Source organism: Myotis nattereri, assembly GCF_964212035.1.
Source record: "Myotis nattereri genome assembly, chromosome: 7".
Classification (NCBI taxonomy): Eukaryota; Metazoa; Chordata; class Mammalia; order Chiroptera; family Vespertilionidae; genus Myotis; species Myotis nattereri.
Window position 1 is genome coordinate 47,969,946 of NC_138082.1, and position 12,805 is coordinate 47,982,750.

The 12,805-nt window shown below is 38.8% G+C and overlaps 1 protein-coding gene across 1 annotated transcript in view; it reads left to right on the forward strand.

Moving 5' to 3' along the window:
- Positions 1–807: 807 nt before the first annotated feature.
- Positions 808–12,805, forward strand: part of ABCB11 (ATP binding cassette subfamily B member 11) — a gene marked incomplete at both ends in the record, with an annotated part of 79,685 nt that continues 67,687 nt past the window's right edge. The window contains 4 exons of the mRNA XM_081095719.1: positions 808–883; positions 2,417–2,438; positions 5,389–5,440; positions 6,248–6,486. Coding sequence (XP_080951845.1) covers positions 808–883; positions 2,417–2,438; positions 5,389–5,440; positions 6,248–6,486 — 389 coding nt within the window. The remainder of the gene's footprint in view (positions 884–2,416; positions 2,439–5,388; positions 5,441–6,247; positions 6,487–12,805) is intronic.

A 12,805-nucleotide genomic window follows, 5' to 3' on the forward strand; every position in this document is an offset into this window, starting at 1 on the left:
GGATTGAATGAATGATGCCCATCTACATTGGTGAGGGAGATTTTCTACAGATTCAAATGATAATCTCTTCTGGAAACACCCTCACAGACACACCCAGAAATAATGTTTTATTGGCTATTAGGTATCGCTTAGTCCACTTAAAATGACACATAAAATTAATCATCCCATCAACCTCAGGCAAGGTCATTTATTTGCCTGAAGATAAAATGAGAAAAAGCACGCCCATTTCATAATTTTGTCTAAGAACAGGACAAAATAAGGTCACTGTGAAACCCACAAAATACCAAACATCCCTCTCTCTTGCTAAATGAATGACTGCTATTTCTTTAACCAACCATAAAATTACTCTGGCGTTCTGACAGCTTCCAATCTGGAGCAAACCCCCACTTCATTGGACTCTCTCCCAAATCATCTAACTAAAGCTCACGCCCTATAATTGGTTATTCCTAACAACACTCTTACTGAGACACCCATAATCCCCACAATCTGTTCTTTCTCACTACAACAAGTAATAAATCCAGATTCTTCTACTACAGGTGTATTCCTGGTGGTTTTAGCTGAAGGGCATGGTGATGCTATGGGGATAGAAATCCATGCTGTGCATAAATTTTTGTCTGAGACTATTACTTTTTAATAGAAAATAGAGATCACAAAAATCATTGCATTCAGAAAGAAGGAAAATGTAAGCAAACCTAACGTAAAACCTAATGTACAGAATTGCTGAAGGCACATTTGGTACTTTGGTTAAAAAAGAGGTCATGCCTCTATTTTGTGTTATAGGGTTACTGGCTGCAGATTGCAATGACCATGTCTGACTCAGTGATTCTTCGCAGTGTGAAGAAATTTGGAGAGGAGAATCATGCTTTTGAGTCAGATGGATCATGTAAGTGGCGCTTTTCTCTCACTGCCTGTTGTACAGTGACAGTTTAGAACAAAAAAGGAGCAAACTAGTGAGGCTTCAAGGGGCAGAGACAAATCATCAACAGTATTTAGGACTATCACTGAACATGTTTCCCACATATAAATGGGTGGTTCTCCCTAGAATCCATGTAATGGAATGTCTGAAAGTGTTAAGGTAAAGATGCATAAAGTATGGGTGAAGGAAGTATCTCTTAATATCTGTTTCCTAGGCAGAGTAGGGTTGTTCCAGCCTTGGCTATGATTATTACCTCTACTCATGTATTGTTATAATTAATTATAGCAGTAATTATTCAGTGAGCACTGCTTCCCAAGAGGAACTGCACCAAGACTGTGCTGGAAGAATGGGAAAGGCTAGCACCTAGCATGTAGTGAGCACAGATGATTCTAAGCAAGTTTTACTGTTTTATCATTTTTTAAGAAATGTGTTTCTATTGATTTCAGAGAGAGGAAGGGAGAGAGAGAGAGACAAAAACATCAATGATGAGAATCATTGATCAGCTGCCTCCTGCATGACCCCTCCTGGGGATTGAGTCCACAACTTGGGCATATGCCCTGACCAGAAATCAAACCATGACCTCCTGGTTCATAGGTGCATGCTCAACCACTGAGCCACGCCGGTCGGGCAAGTCTCATTGTTTTAAACCAATCTTATGATTTTATAGGACAAGAAACTAAGACTTGAATACACTTTTTAAAACTTGGCAAAGATCACATGACTCATAATCCTAACCCAGTTCTGTCTAATTCCCAAACCTAAGATATTAATCTCTATCTATAATATAATTCCAGTTAACTCTTGATTAAATTAAATTAAATTAAATTAAATTAAATTAAATTAAATTAACATGCCAGGAGGATCAGGATGTGCTGCTCCATGGTAATGGTTGACATTAGTTAGCACCTTGGGTTCCTTTCCCTATGGTTTCCCTACTCAGACCCTTTTGCTTCCTACCCTCCATCTGCACTGACCTGTGCTGGGAAAGTAATGTGCAGCTCAATCCCATGGCTTCTGCTGGCATGCAGGTGGCAACAGCATTATACAGTCTGGGTAATTTGTGGTCTAAATTCTAAGTGGGTAAATTCTGATGTTTCTAAAGAACCAAATAATAAATAAATATCTTTTTATTTGGTAGTTCAAAAAATCCTATTTTCTTCATCTAGTTTAGAAATGTTGGTCTCTAGTTGATATTCAGAAGATACAAATATTTCATATCCTGAAGAAAAGTCATGCAGAGATGTAATCAAGCCTGCAGTCCTAATCCTGAAAGAACATCTTCGAGATATATATATATATATATATATATATATATATATATATATATATATATATTGAGAGAGAGAGAATAAAAAGGAGAAAAAGCAAATAATCATTTTGCTATGTTACATGAGTAAAAAATAATTTATAGGAACGGTGCTTTTCTAGAGTAAAATTGTAAATGATTATGTTGCATATAGTCATTATTAACTGCCTTGTGCATTGTTTTTATTCTGACAGATAACAATGAGAAGAATTCACGGTAAGTGACTATTTCAACAATGCATTTTTTTTCTAGAATAACTTCACAATATTCTTATGATAGGCACAAAGCAGAGGAAATATTTTTAAGTACATTGCACTTCCTATAAAATGGTATAAATAATCCATTATTTTTCTTTTTAAAACATTATTATAATTTGATTTCAAAAGCCTTTTGGAATATCCCTTCTAGACTAGGTCTAAATCTCCCCTGTGTATCCAGGAAAAGCACAAAATTTCCAACCTAAACAGTAGAAAAGTATGATTTTGTGAGTACAGGGGAGGTTCCCAAGCCCAAATTCGTCCACAAGCAAATAGCAGATACCTAAAACTTAATTGTTACATATTCCTCTTTAGTTTAAGAGTTTAAATTCTCATATAAAATAAATTTTAGTTAATTATACATTGGCATGACGGTAAAATTAGATGGAGTCTAATTTAGAAGACATTTGGGAGGTGCCAGGCAAGTTTCTGAAATAGAGGTGGTAGGAAGGGAGAGGTTGAAGGTATTTAAGAAATTTTAAGTAAGTAATTCATGGCAGAGGGAAGTGTTGGGTGTGGTAACATTACTTGGACTAGGAGTGGTAGGACTAGCCTGGGCCTAGAAGAATCACACTGGGTGGGAAAGAGATGAAAATGGGTGTGAATGTGCTGAAAAGCAATGAGAGAATGATCAGGAAGTTTGAATGAATTCTTTGTTTTCTATTTTTATTTATACATTTTTTTCAGTTTACTCTTTTTAAAATTAAATTTATTGGGATGACCTGGTTAATAAAATTATACAGGTTTCAGGTGCACAATTCCATAACACATCTATTAGTATATACCATACTATGTGTTCACTACCCCAAGTAAAGTTTTGTCCATCGCCATTTATGCCCCCCCTATGCCCTCCTTCTCCTTCCTTCATCCCTCTGGCAATCACCACTCTATTGTTGGTGTCTATAAGTTTTTCTCTCTTTCTTTCCCTTTTTTTCTTCTTTGGATTTTAGAGGAGATGTAATAATGTAGAATGAGAATATAAGAGTGAAAGTTTGATAAAGCTGCTGGGGGGAACAGGAGCAATCTCTAGAAGCTAAGGTTGAAGACCATTCTCATTCATTCATTTCACAAATTTTGAGTGCCTACTAGATGTCAGGCATTAAAATTAGTGCTGAGGTACAGAAAAGAACAAATTGGGCAAAAAATTCTGCCCTTGAGGAGCTTTCAACTTACATCTTAGTGAGGGAGATATCATAAACACCGTAAGTAAGTAAAATATGTAGCATGGTAGCTAGTGATAATCTATCAGTTTCTTTCTACAAAGGAAAAAGTAAACATGGAATGGAGTTATGAAATGATGTGGGGGAAAGTTGAAATTTTACCAACTTTGTCCAGAAAAGGCCCCATTGAGAGAGAAGGTAACTTATGAGGGAAGGTCTGAAGGAGGAGAGAGAATTGACCAAGTAGATAAAACCACAGTCTGGGGGGAGAAAATGGCAAGTGCAAATGCCCAGAGGAGGAGACAAACTTGGTGTGGACAAAGGTCAGTAAAGAGGCCAGAGGGCTCAGCGACAGGCCTGGCATGCAAGAGGAGACAAGGCCGGAGAACCAGTTGGCCAGACCATGGAGGGCCCTGAATGTTTCACCAAGGACTTGGGATTCTACTCTGAGCTGGAAGGGAAACTCAGGGCAACCAAATGCTAGGCATGGCATGGCATCAGTTCACACGGTGGAGATCTTGTCTCCAGCCAGCCCAGCAGCTTGGCTTCAGGAGAAGATGGCAAACATGCTGGATGGATGGAGGGATGAAGTTTCCAAGGAGGGTTTTGGGGGAAATGATTGAGGATGATGTTGAGAGTGTGGTTCAGCTGGCAGGCAGTGGGACCTGGGAATGCGTGGGGAAGAAGCAAAATCTGTATGAGGTTTAGCAATTAACTAGAAGTAAATGGAGGGTTTAAGGGACTGCATGTCTCACGTGAGATGACAAATAGTTGTGGAAGGGAGAAGGAAGTGAGGAAACAAGATGCCTGGGCTGTCCCAGTATGCGATGGAGTCGAGTAGTTCCTGGTGAAGGCAAGGTCCAGGGTGTATCCATGAATGAATGACTCAGCTGAAGAAGAGTTCCTTGGAGTGAGAAGGTCAAAGATGGGTTAAGTATAACTTTCTGAGAAATAAAATTAATAAGAAATACTGAGGAAATATAATTTAATGGGAAATATGGGAGTTTAAGGGAAACTTTTCATCACATCAACACTATTTAATGTAGTTGTAAAATGTTTTAAGTGCTAGAAGGAAGTTTTAAATCAGGTAATCCAACCAAAAGAAAATAGGTCCATACCACATGATCTCACTTATATGTGGAACCTAATGAACAAAATAAACTGACAAACAAGATAGGTCCAGTGGAACAGAATAACAGATTTCAGTGGGAAGAGGGTTGGAGGGAATGGGAAAAAGTTAACCAAAGAAGATATATTCATATATGCATAACCATGGACACAGACAGTATTGTGGGGAAGGCCTGGGGAGGGATGGGGCTTGTGTGGAGTGGGGCAAAAAGGGGAGGCGGGGGGGAGATGGGGAACATCTGTAATACTGTCAACAATAAAAATAAATAAATACATAAATAAATGTTTTAAAAAAAGAAATAGATCAAGGGTTAAGGCTGAACTCTAATAGTTATTTATTAGTATAAATGAGAGTATGGAATACTTTTTATTTTCTCTCAGTGCCTTCTGAAAAACATCAATGAATCTCTCCTGAACATGAGATATAGCTATAATGAAATTTCTATAAGAGGTAAATCTGAAGAATAAAAGCTTGTTTTTAAGATACCAGGTTTGGGAAGAATTTCTCAACCAGAGGGAGCTTTTCTTCTTGCTAAAAAATGACTCATTGAATCACCTCCTAGGGAGAATTTCTCATTATTTGGGAAGGATGGTCTGTAAATCCCTATTTTCTCTCTTCAGGTTACAAAATGAGAAGAAAGGTGACAGCAGTCCAGTTGGCTTCTTTCAATTGGTAATAAGACTGTGCTGACTTATGACATAGGCTTTGTAACTATGAATCGTTCAGACCATGGAGGAAGTGTTAAATCTTTAGTCATATTGGCAGGTTTTTAAACTACAGTGATTACTTTTTCAGTCATAAACGTTGTCTATGTGATAACATGCTGACTAGCAATTAGAAATGTATTACTGATTAAACACACGAATCTTACTCAGTAGATCAGAAAAGTGTCCTGGAAAATAATCACTAAGTTTATAATGATCATTTTAGTAAGAAAAATCATCACAGAAATCATCTTGTGCATATTTATTTGTATGACAAGACTTTAGAAATAGTGTAAGTATTTTCTCCAAATTATTCATGGTGGAGGCATTTCTAGGCACAAATAGGCACTCTTCGTTGCCATTATCAGTTCTAGGAGCCAATGCATGTTATTGCTGAATGTCCTGCGTAGTATATCTACATGGCAATGGTATACGTGCCAGTGACTGTTTCCCTCATAAGTTGTGGACAAATAGCTAAGTTGGCTTCTTTCAGTTGGTAATAAGACTAATAAAGTCAGCTCTTGAGATAAAGAAAGTGAATTCAGAGATCAGGAAAGAAATAACATGGACTGACAATGTAAGAGTCTAATGTTTTAGATAACTGCTAGACCCTTCATTTTTATATAATTAGTGAGAACTCTGTTGTTCAGTATGATGATCTCACAAAATTTGGTGTTGAATACTATTTATCAGAATCTAGTAACTAAAATTAAATAGTCCTCCTACCTCTCCTGCTTTCACCCATAGATGACCTCTGAATCCTTTGTTTTTCAAGTTTCGATTTTCTTCAACGACTGACATTTGGCTGATGTTTGTGGGAGGTTTATGTGCATTTCTCCATGGACTAGCCCATCCAGGCGTGCTACTCATTTTTGGCACCATGACAGATGTTTTTATTGACTACGAAACTGAATTACAAGAACTCCAGATCCCTGGAAAAGCATGTGTAAACAACACCATCGTGTGGACCAACAGCTCCCTCAACCAGAACGTGACAAATGGAATGCCTTGTGGGTAGGCTGCTATTTTTTACTTTTTTGTTCACATCTTAAACTGTAATTCAAAATGTGTAAAGGGAACATATTGAGTGAGCTGGAATGGTATCTAATATAGAGTACACAGAAACATAAATTTACCCACATTTCTACAAATTACTGTGCCCCGAGGTTCTCCTATCTTACCAGGTTTTGACATCCTAACAAAAAACATATTTGGAAATTGCCCATTAAATGCATCATCCAAATTTAACCACTTTTCAGTGTATAGGTTTGAGGATGGGGCTACCAATACTTAATACCAAAAGAAAATGACCCATGGATTTTACTTTAGTCCTATGTCATGTCTTATATACAAGGCTTCCTTTCCTTTTTTTCTAGCTCTCGTCCATTCCTTAGCTTCTGTGGCCTTGGCTAATGATCCACTAGATCCTCAGCCTTTCCTGTATAATGGGAATTTTATTACTATGCCAGAGGCCTTGGAGTAGGGGCCGCTGGTCTCAGTTAGTAGTTGAATTTGTATGGAAGAGTGGTATGGTGTCATGAACAGAAAAAAGCCATGCAGGATTAGCCAGAGCTGGCTGTGCTACTACTGTTTTCTTTGTGATAATCCCAATAGCTGCCTGGTAATCAGTGGAGTTAGAGTACACAGGTTGACTCACTGTTTTGGACTTTGCAGCCTGCCTCACGCTGCCTCAGGGACAGAACAAGGTCGTTTGCATATGTGAACCCACATGCTTAGGTTTAAGAACCAAAGGCAGGGCACAACCTCGCTAGGAAGACACTTGGACTGGCTTTCCTAAGTGAATTTATATTTTTTACCTTCATTTAAAAAGCTTTTAACAGGCTTGATTCCAGATTATGAAAAACCCTTCTAAATCACTCTCGGTAACATTATCTACTCTTACAGCATTTTATTCATTCACCTATTTAACCAAAAATTTTTGAACACCAACTATGAACCAGAAACTTGTGTAAGCATCAAGGATACAGTGGTTATTTTAAGAGTCATGGTTCTTATCTCTGAAACCATCATTAAATCAATGACCATTCAAATAAATACGCAGTTGAAAACTAGTTAGTGCTTGATAGAAAAGTATAGGATAACATACAGTATGCAGAAGTACCCTTTGAAAAATACTAAACCTACTCGTTAGAAATATATTTTCTAATATATATATATGTGTGGTTTTTTCTAAATTTAGAAGTAAGACTCAGAACAGTTTGTATGAAAGGGTCACTATTTCCAGTGACTATCTTTTAAGTCTTTCATTACATTGGAGGACAGAGATGAACTGCTTTTTACAGAATGAAATGACTACAAAATGTAAAGTTAATTACTCCCCCTTTTGAAAAAAAAAATGCATTAAGACTTCTTTATAATGTAAATAGACCCAAGTCCTTAATAATCATGAAGATAAATTTTTTCAAGAGAAAATTCCTAAAAGTATATCTTATAATGTTTTAAAATTTGGAGATAACTATTAGAAGGGCCAAAATTGCCCTGGCTGATTTGGCTCAGTGGATAGTGTTGGACCTTGAACTGAAGGGTCCCTGGTTCAATTCCATCAAGGGTACATACCTTGGTTGCAGGCTTGATCCCTGACCCCTGTCAGGGCGGTATGAGAGGCAACCAATTGGTCTGTCTTTCTCACATTGATGTTTCTTTCTGTGTCTCTCTCCCTTCTACTCTCTCTAAAACTTAATGGAAAAATATCCTTGGGTGAGGATTTACAAAAAAAAAATAAATCAAAATTAGAGATATATCCATGACACCAAGTGCTCATAAATATTTATTAGATGAATTAAATAATGAATCTACCTTTATTCTGCATCACCAACGTCCATTAGAAAGGAATTCACTGTGTATATCCATTACTTGGGCTTTATTCACTATTACTGGGTCATGTACTTCAAGGTGAGCAAATAGTGAAAAGCAAATAGTGGTTTTCAGAAGCTCACTGGCTTTAGGTGAGTCCACATGATACCAAACATGTAAAAAAAAAATCATATGATAACTCAGATTGTGCAGACCACACCTTTCTTGGGCCATTTCTTTACTAGGAACTCCTTTGATGAGTTAAATACTTTAATTGTGAGTTATTATGGTCATTGACATTAATACTGTTACACCTCTGAATTACTATGTTTATGTAGCTTTCATGTAGTAAGATCACTGAGAAAATGCAGTTGGGTGGGACAGAGGAGAGGGAGAGGAGATTTTCCTCCCTCTAAGTTAATATGCCTCCCAAATTATCCAACTCCTTGCAACTTGCTTTCTTGAAAAAGTGTATCATTAAAAGTCCAATTTCTCCACCTCTTATAATAGGTCTATCAGTCTTGGACTATACAAGGCGACTCAATAATTTTATCAACATAAGCATGCATGTTTAATAGTAGGAGCTAGTTCTTCTCTTTCATTATATTGGTTTCCACATACCAATTGTAATTTATTGGTTGGAATTTATAGGCTAAAGCCTTTCAAATGGCTATTAGTGAAAAATGCTGAAAAACATTACAGAACATTAGGCCTCCTGATTAACTTATTGGTTTTTACACTTTAATTGGATAGAAGTAAACTGCATTTTGATATTTGGACTTCCCTTCTTTTATCTTCTTTCAGTCTTTCACCTTACTGTTTGATTATTCTGAGCAAATAAATTCTGAAAAGCTAATGAAATCATGGAAGTGACATGCCGTCATTTCTGCCATATTCTCTTGGTCACACAGACCAACCCTAGTACAATTTGAGAGGGCACCACAAAACAGTGTGAATACCAGAAGACAAGAATCATTAGGGGCTTCTTGGAGGCTGATGACCAAAGCCATTGGGAAGTTACTACCCTCAATTGCCCCACCTATGGATGCATTAATATAGAAATCTGAGTCTCTATTTTCTCTTGGATTTCAGTCTATTTTCTTAGCAATGTACATGTAGCTTATGCACTTAAGCACTCTTTTGAATTTAGACACTTTAAGACCACACACTTAAAAACAGCTTTATTGAGATACAATTCAGATACCATATAATTCACCTGTTTAACATGTACAAATTAGTGTTTTCTAAGGATATTTTTTTGCCTTTCATCTAAATTATGTAACTTGTTGGCATACAGTTGTTCAAAGTATTTGCTTATAATTCTTTTTATTGCTGGAAGACCAGTAGTAATGTCTCTCTTTCATTTCTTTAACTATTTGAATCATCTCTATTTTTTTCTTGGTCAGTCTAGCTGAAGGTTTATTAATTTTGTTTATCTTTGTGAAGATAAACAGCCAGCAGATGAGATAATATCCTATATAATAAAAGCCTAGGTGGCGTCGCACAATGTCATCACAAGATGGCTGCCACAAGATGGCTGTCACAAGATGGTCACCACAAGATGGCCGGCGGGGGAGGGCAGTTGGGGCGAACAGGCCAGCAGGGGAGGGCAGTTGGGGGCAACCAGGCTGGCAGGGGAGAGCAGTTGGAAGCCATCAGGCTGGCAGGGGAGGGCAATTGGGGCTGAGATCAGGCCGGCAGGGGAGGGCATTTGGGGGCAACCAGGCCTGCAGGGGAGGGCAGCTGGGGGTCACCAGGCCTGCAAGGGAGAGCAGTTGGGGATGACCAGGCTGGCAGGGGAGGGCAGTTGGGGGCCATCAGGCCAGCAGGTGAGGGTGTTGGGGGCAAGATCAGGCCAGCAGAGGAGGGCAGTTGGGGTGACCAGGCCTGTAGGGCAGGGCAGTTGGGAGTGATTGGGCCAGCAAGGGAGGGCAGTTGGGGGTAATCAGATCGGCAGGGGAGCAGTTAGGCATCAATCAGGCCAGCAGGGGAGTGGTTAGGGGTGATCAGGCTGGCAGGCAGAAGTAGTTAGGGGTAATCAGGCAGGCAGGCAGGTGAGCGGTTAGGAGCCAGCAGTCCTGAATTGTGAGAGGGATGTCCCCTGAGGGGTCCCAGATTGGAGAGGGTGCAGGCCAGGTTGAGGGACACACACCCCCATGCACAAATTTTGTGCACCAGGCCTCTAGTAACAAAGATTAAAACAAACAAACAAAAATAATACAGGAAATCAATAAATCAAAGAGCTGTTCCTTTGAAATCAGCAAACCTTTAGCAGGGCTGACAATAAAAAAAAAAAGGGAGAAGACACAGTTACCAATATTAAGAATAAAAGATGAGATCGCTACAGATCTTGCTAACATCTTCTAAAGCAGAGGTTCTCAACCTGTGGGTCATGACCCCTTTGGGGGTCTAACAACCCTTTCACAGGGGTCGCCTAAATACATCCTGCCTATCAGATATTTACATTATGATTCATAACAGTAGCAAAATTACAGTTATGAAGTAGCAATGAAAATAATTTTATGGCTGGGGGTCACCACAACATGAGGAACTGTATTAAAGGGTTGCAGCATTAGGAAGATTGAGAACCACTGTTCTAAAGAATAATAAGGGACTACTATAAACAAGTCTACACACTTAAATTTGACAACTTGGAGAAATGGACCCTTTGATTGAAAATACAAATTACCACAGTTCATCCAATATGGTATAAATAATTTGAATAGTTCTAACTATTAAGGGAATTGAATTTATAATTTAAAAACTCCAAAAAAGGATCCTCCAGGTCTATACGTTTTCACTGTAAAATTCTATCTATACTTAAATAATAACAACACAATTTTATACATTATTTTCCAGATAAAAGGAAGGAACATATGCCAATTCATTTTATGAAGCTAACTAGGGGCCCAGTGCACAAATTCGTGCACCTTGAAAGGAACTGTGGGCCACGAGGCTGCAGTAGGCACAGAGGAGGGTCTTGGCCCATCCTCTGCGTCTCCACCCAGCCACTCCCGCCATGGCCCCCAGCCCCCTGTCTGCCAGCAGCCTTGCTCTTGCTGCTGCTGCTCTCATGCACTGACACTGGCCCTGCTCACACCCTCTGAAGGTGTGGAGCGATTGGGGCCAGTGCCAGCAGCGAGTGTGAGCGGCAGCTACTGCCCCAATCACCCCTCAGGAGCAGGGGGAGGTGGAGAAGCCATCAGGGGCGAACAGGGCCGCCAGCTGCCACTCACTACCGCTGATGGTGCCGAGCGATCAGGGCTGTTGCCGGACACCAGCAGTGGGTGTGAGCAGTGGCTCCAGCACTACCAGTGGATGGAAGCGGGGCCGGTGCCGGCAGCAGGTGCAAGTGCTGGGTAGGGCTGCAGTGTGCAAGGGAACAAAGAATTTTCCGTAACAACCAGAGGCTTGCCCTGATAACAGCGACCGGTACCCTGCCTTGGTCTGGTGCCCCCTCTCACACCATCCCACTGCAGCTGACACCCGCCATATTCCGCGCGTGCCCCCTGTTGGTCAGCACACATAATAGCGACTGGTTGTTCCTTTGTTTGATTGTTCCGGTTGTTCTGTTGTTCGGTCTATTTGCATGTTAGCCTTTTATTATATAGGATATTATACTGATACCCAAACCAGGCAAAAATATTACAAAAAAGAAAACTATACATTACTATACTCTCATGAATATAGATGCCAAATCTTAACAAAATATTAGCAAATAGAATTTGGCAATATACCAAAAAAATTATACACCAGAAGCAAGTGGGCTATATTCTAGAGAAACAAAGCTGGTTCAATATTTGAAAAAACAATCAATGTTATCTACCATGTTAACAGGCTAATAAATAAAACCACATGATCACCTCCATAGATGAGAAAAAGCATTTCAACATCTATTCGTGATGAAAAGAACAAAAGCAAACCCTCCCTTTAAAAAAGTGCATCTACAAAAAATCCAACAGTTAACATTATACTTAATATTGAAAGATTTTACCTCTTTCCTTCCCCCTAAGACTGGAAATAAGGCAAGAATATATGCTCTCACTTCTATTATTTAACATAGTTTTAGCTTGTGCAATAAGGAAGGAAAGAGGTAAAAAAATATATTGATTTAATGCTTAATACTACTAAACTATACATTCAACAATGGTTAAGGTAGAAAATCTTATGGGGTTTTTTTTTTTTACTACAATTAAATATTTGAAGATGTAAAGGAAGAATTACAGATATCTTAGTTGGCAGATGACATGATTTTCAACACAGACAATCCCAAAGAATCTACAAAAATCTCCTAGAACCAATAAATGAGTTCAACAAGGTCTTAGAATACAGATAAAATACAAAATTCAATAGTATTTCTATATACTAGCAACAAAAATGTGGGTACCAAAATTCAAAATATAATGCTTATAACTACTTAAAAACTTTTACTTATGTGTAAATCTAGCAAAACATGTACAGGATTTGTATGCTGAGAGCTGCAAAATGCTGATAAAAGAAATCAAAGAAGACCAAAATA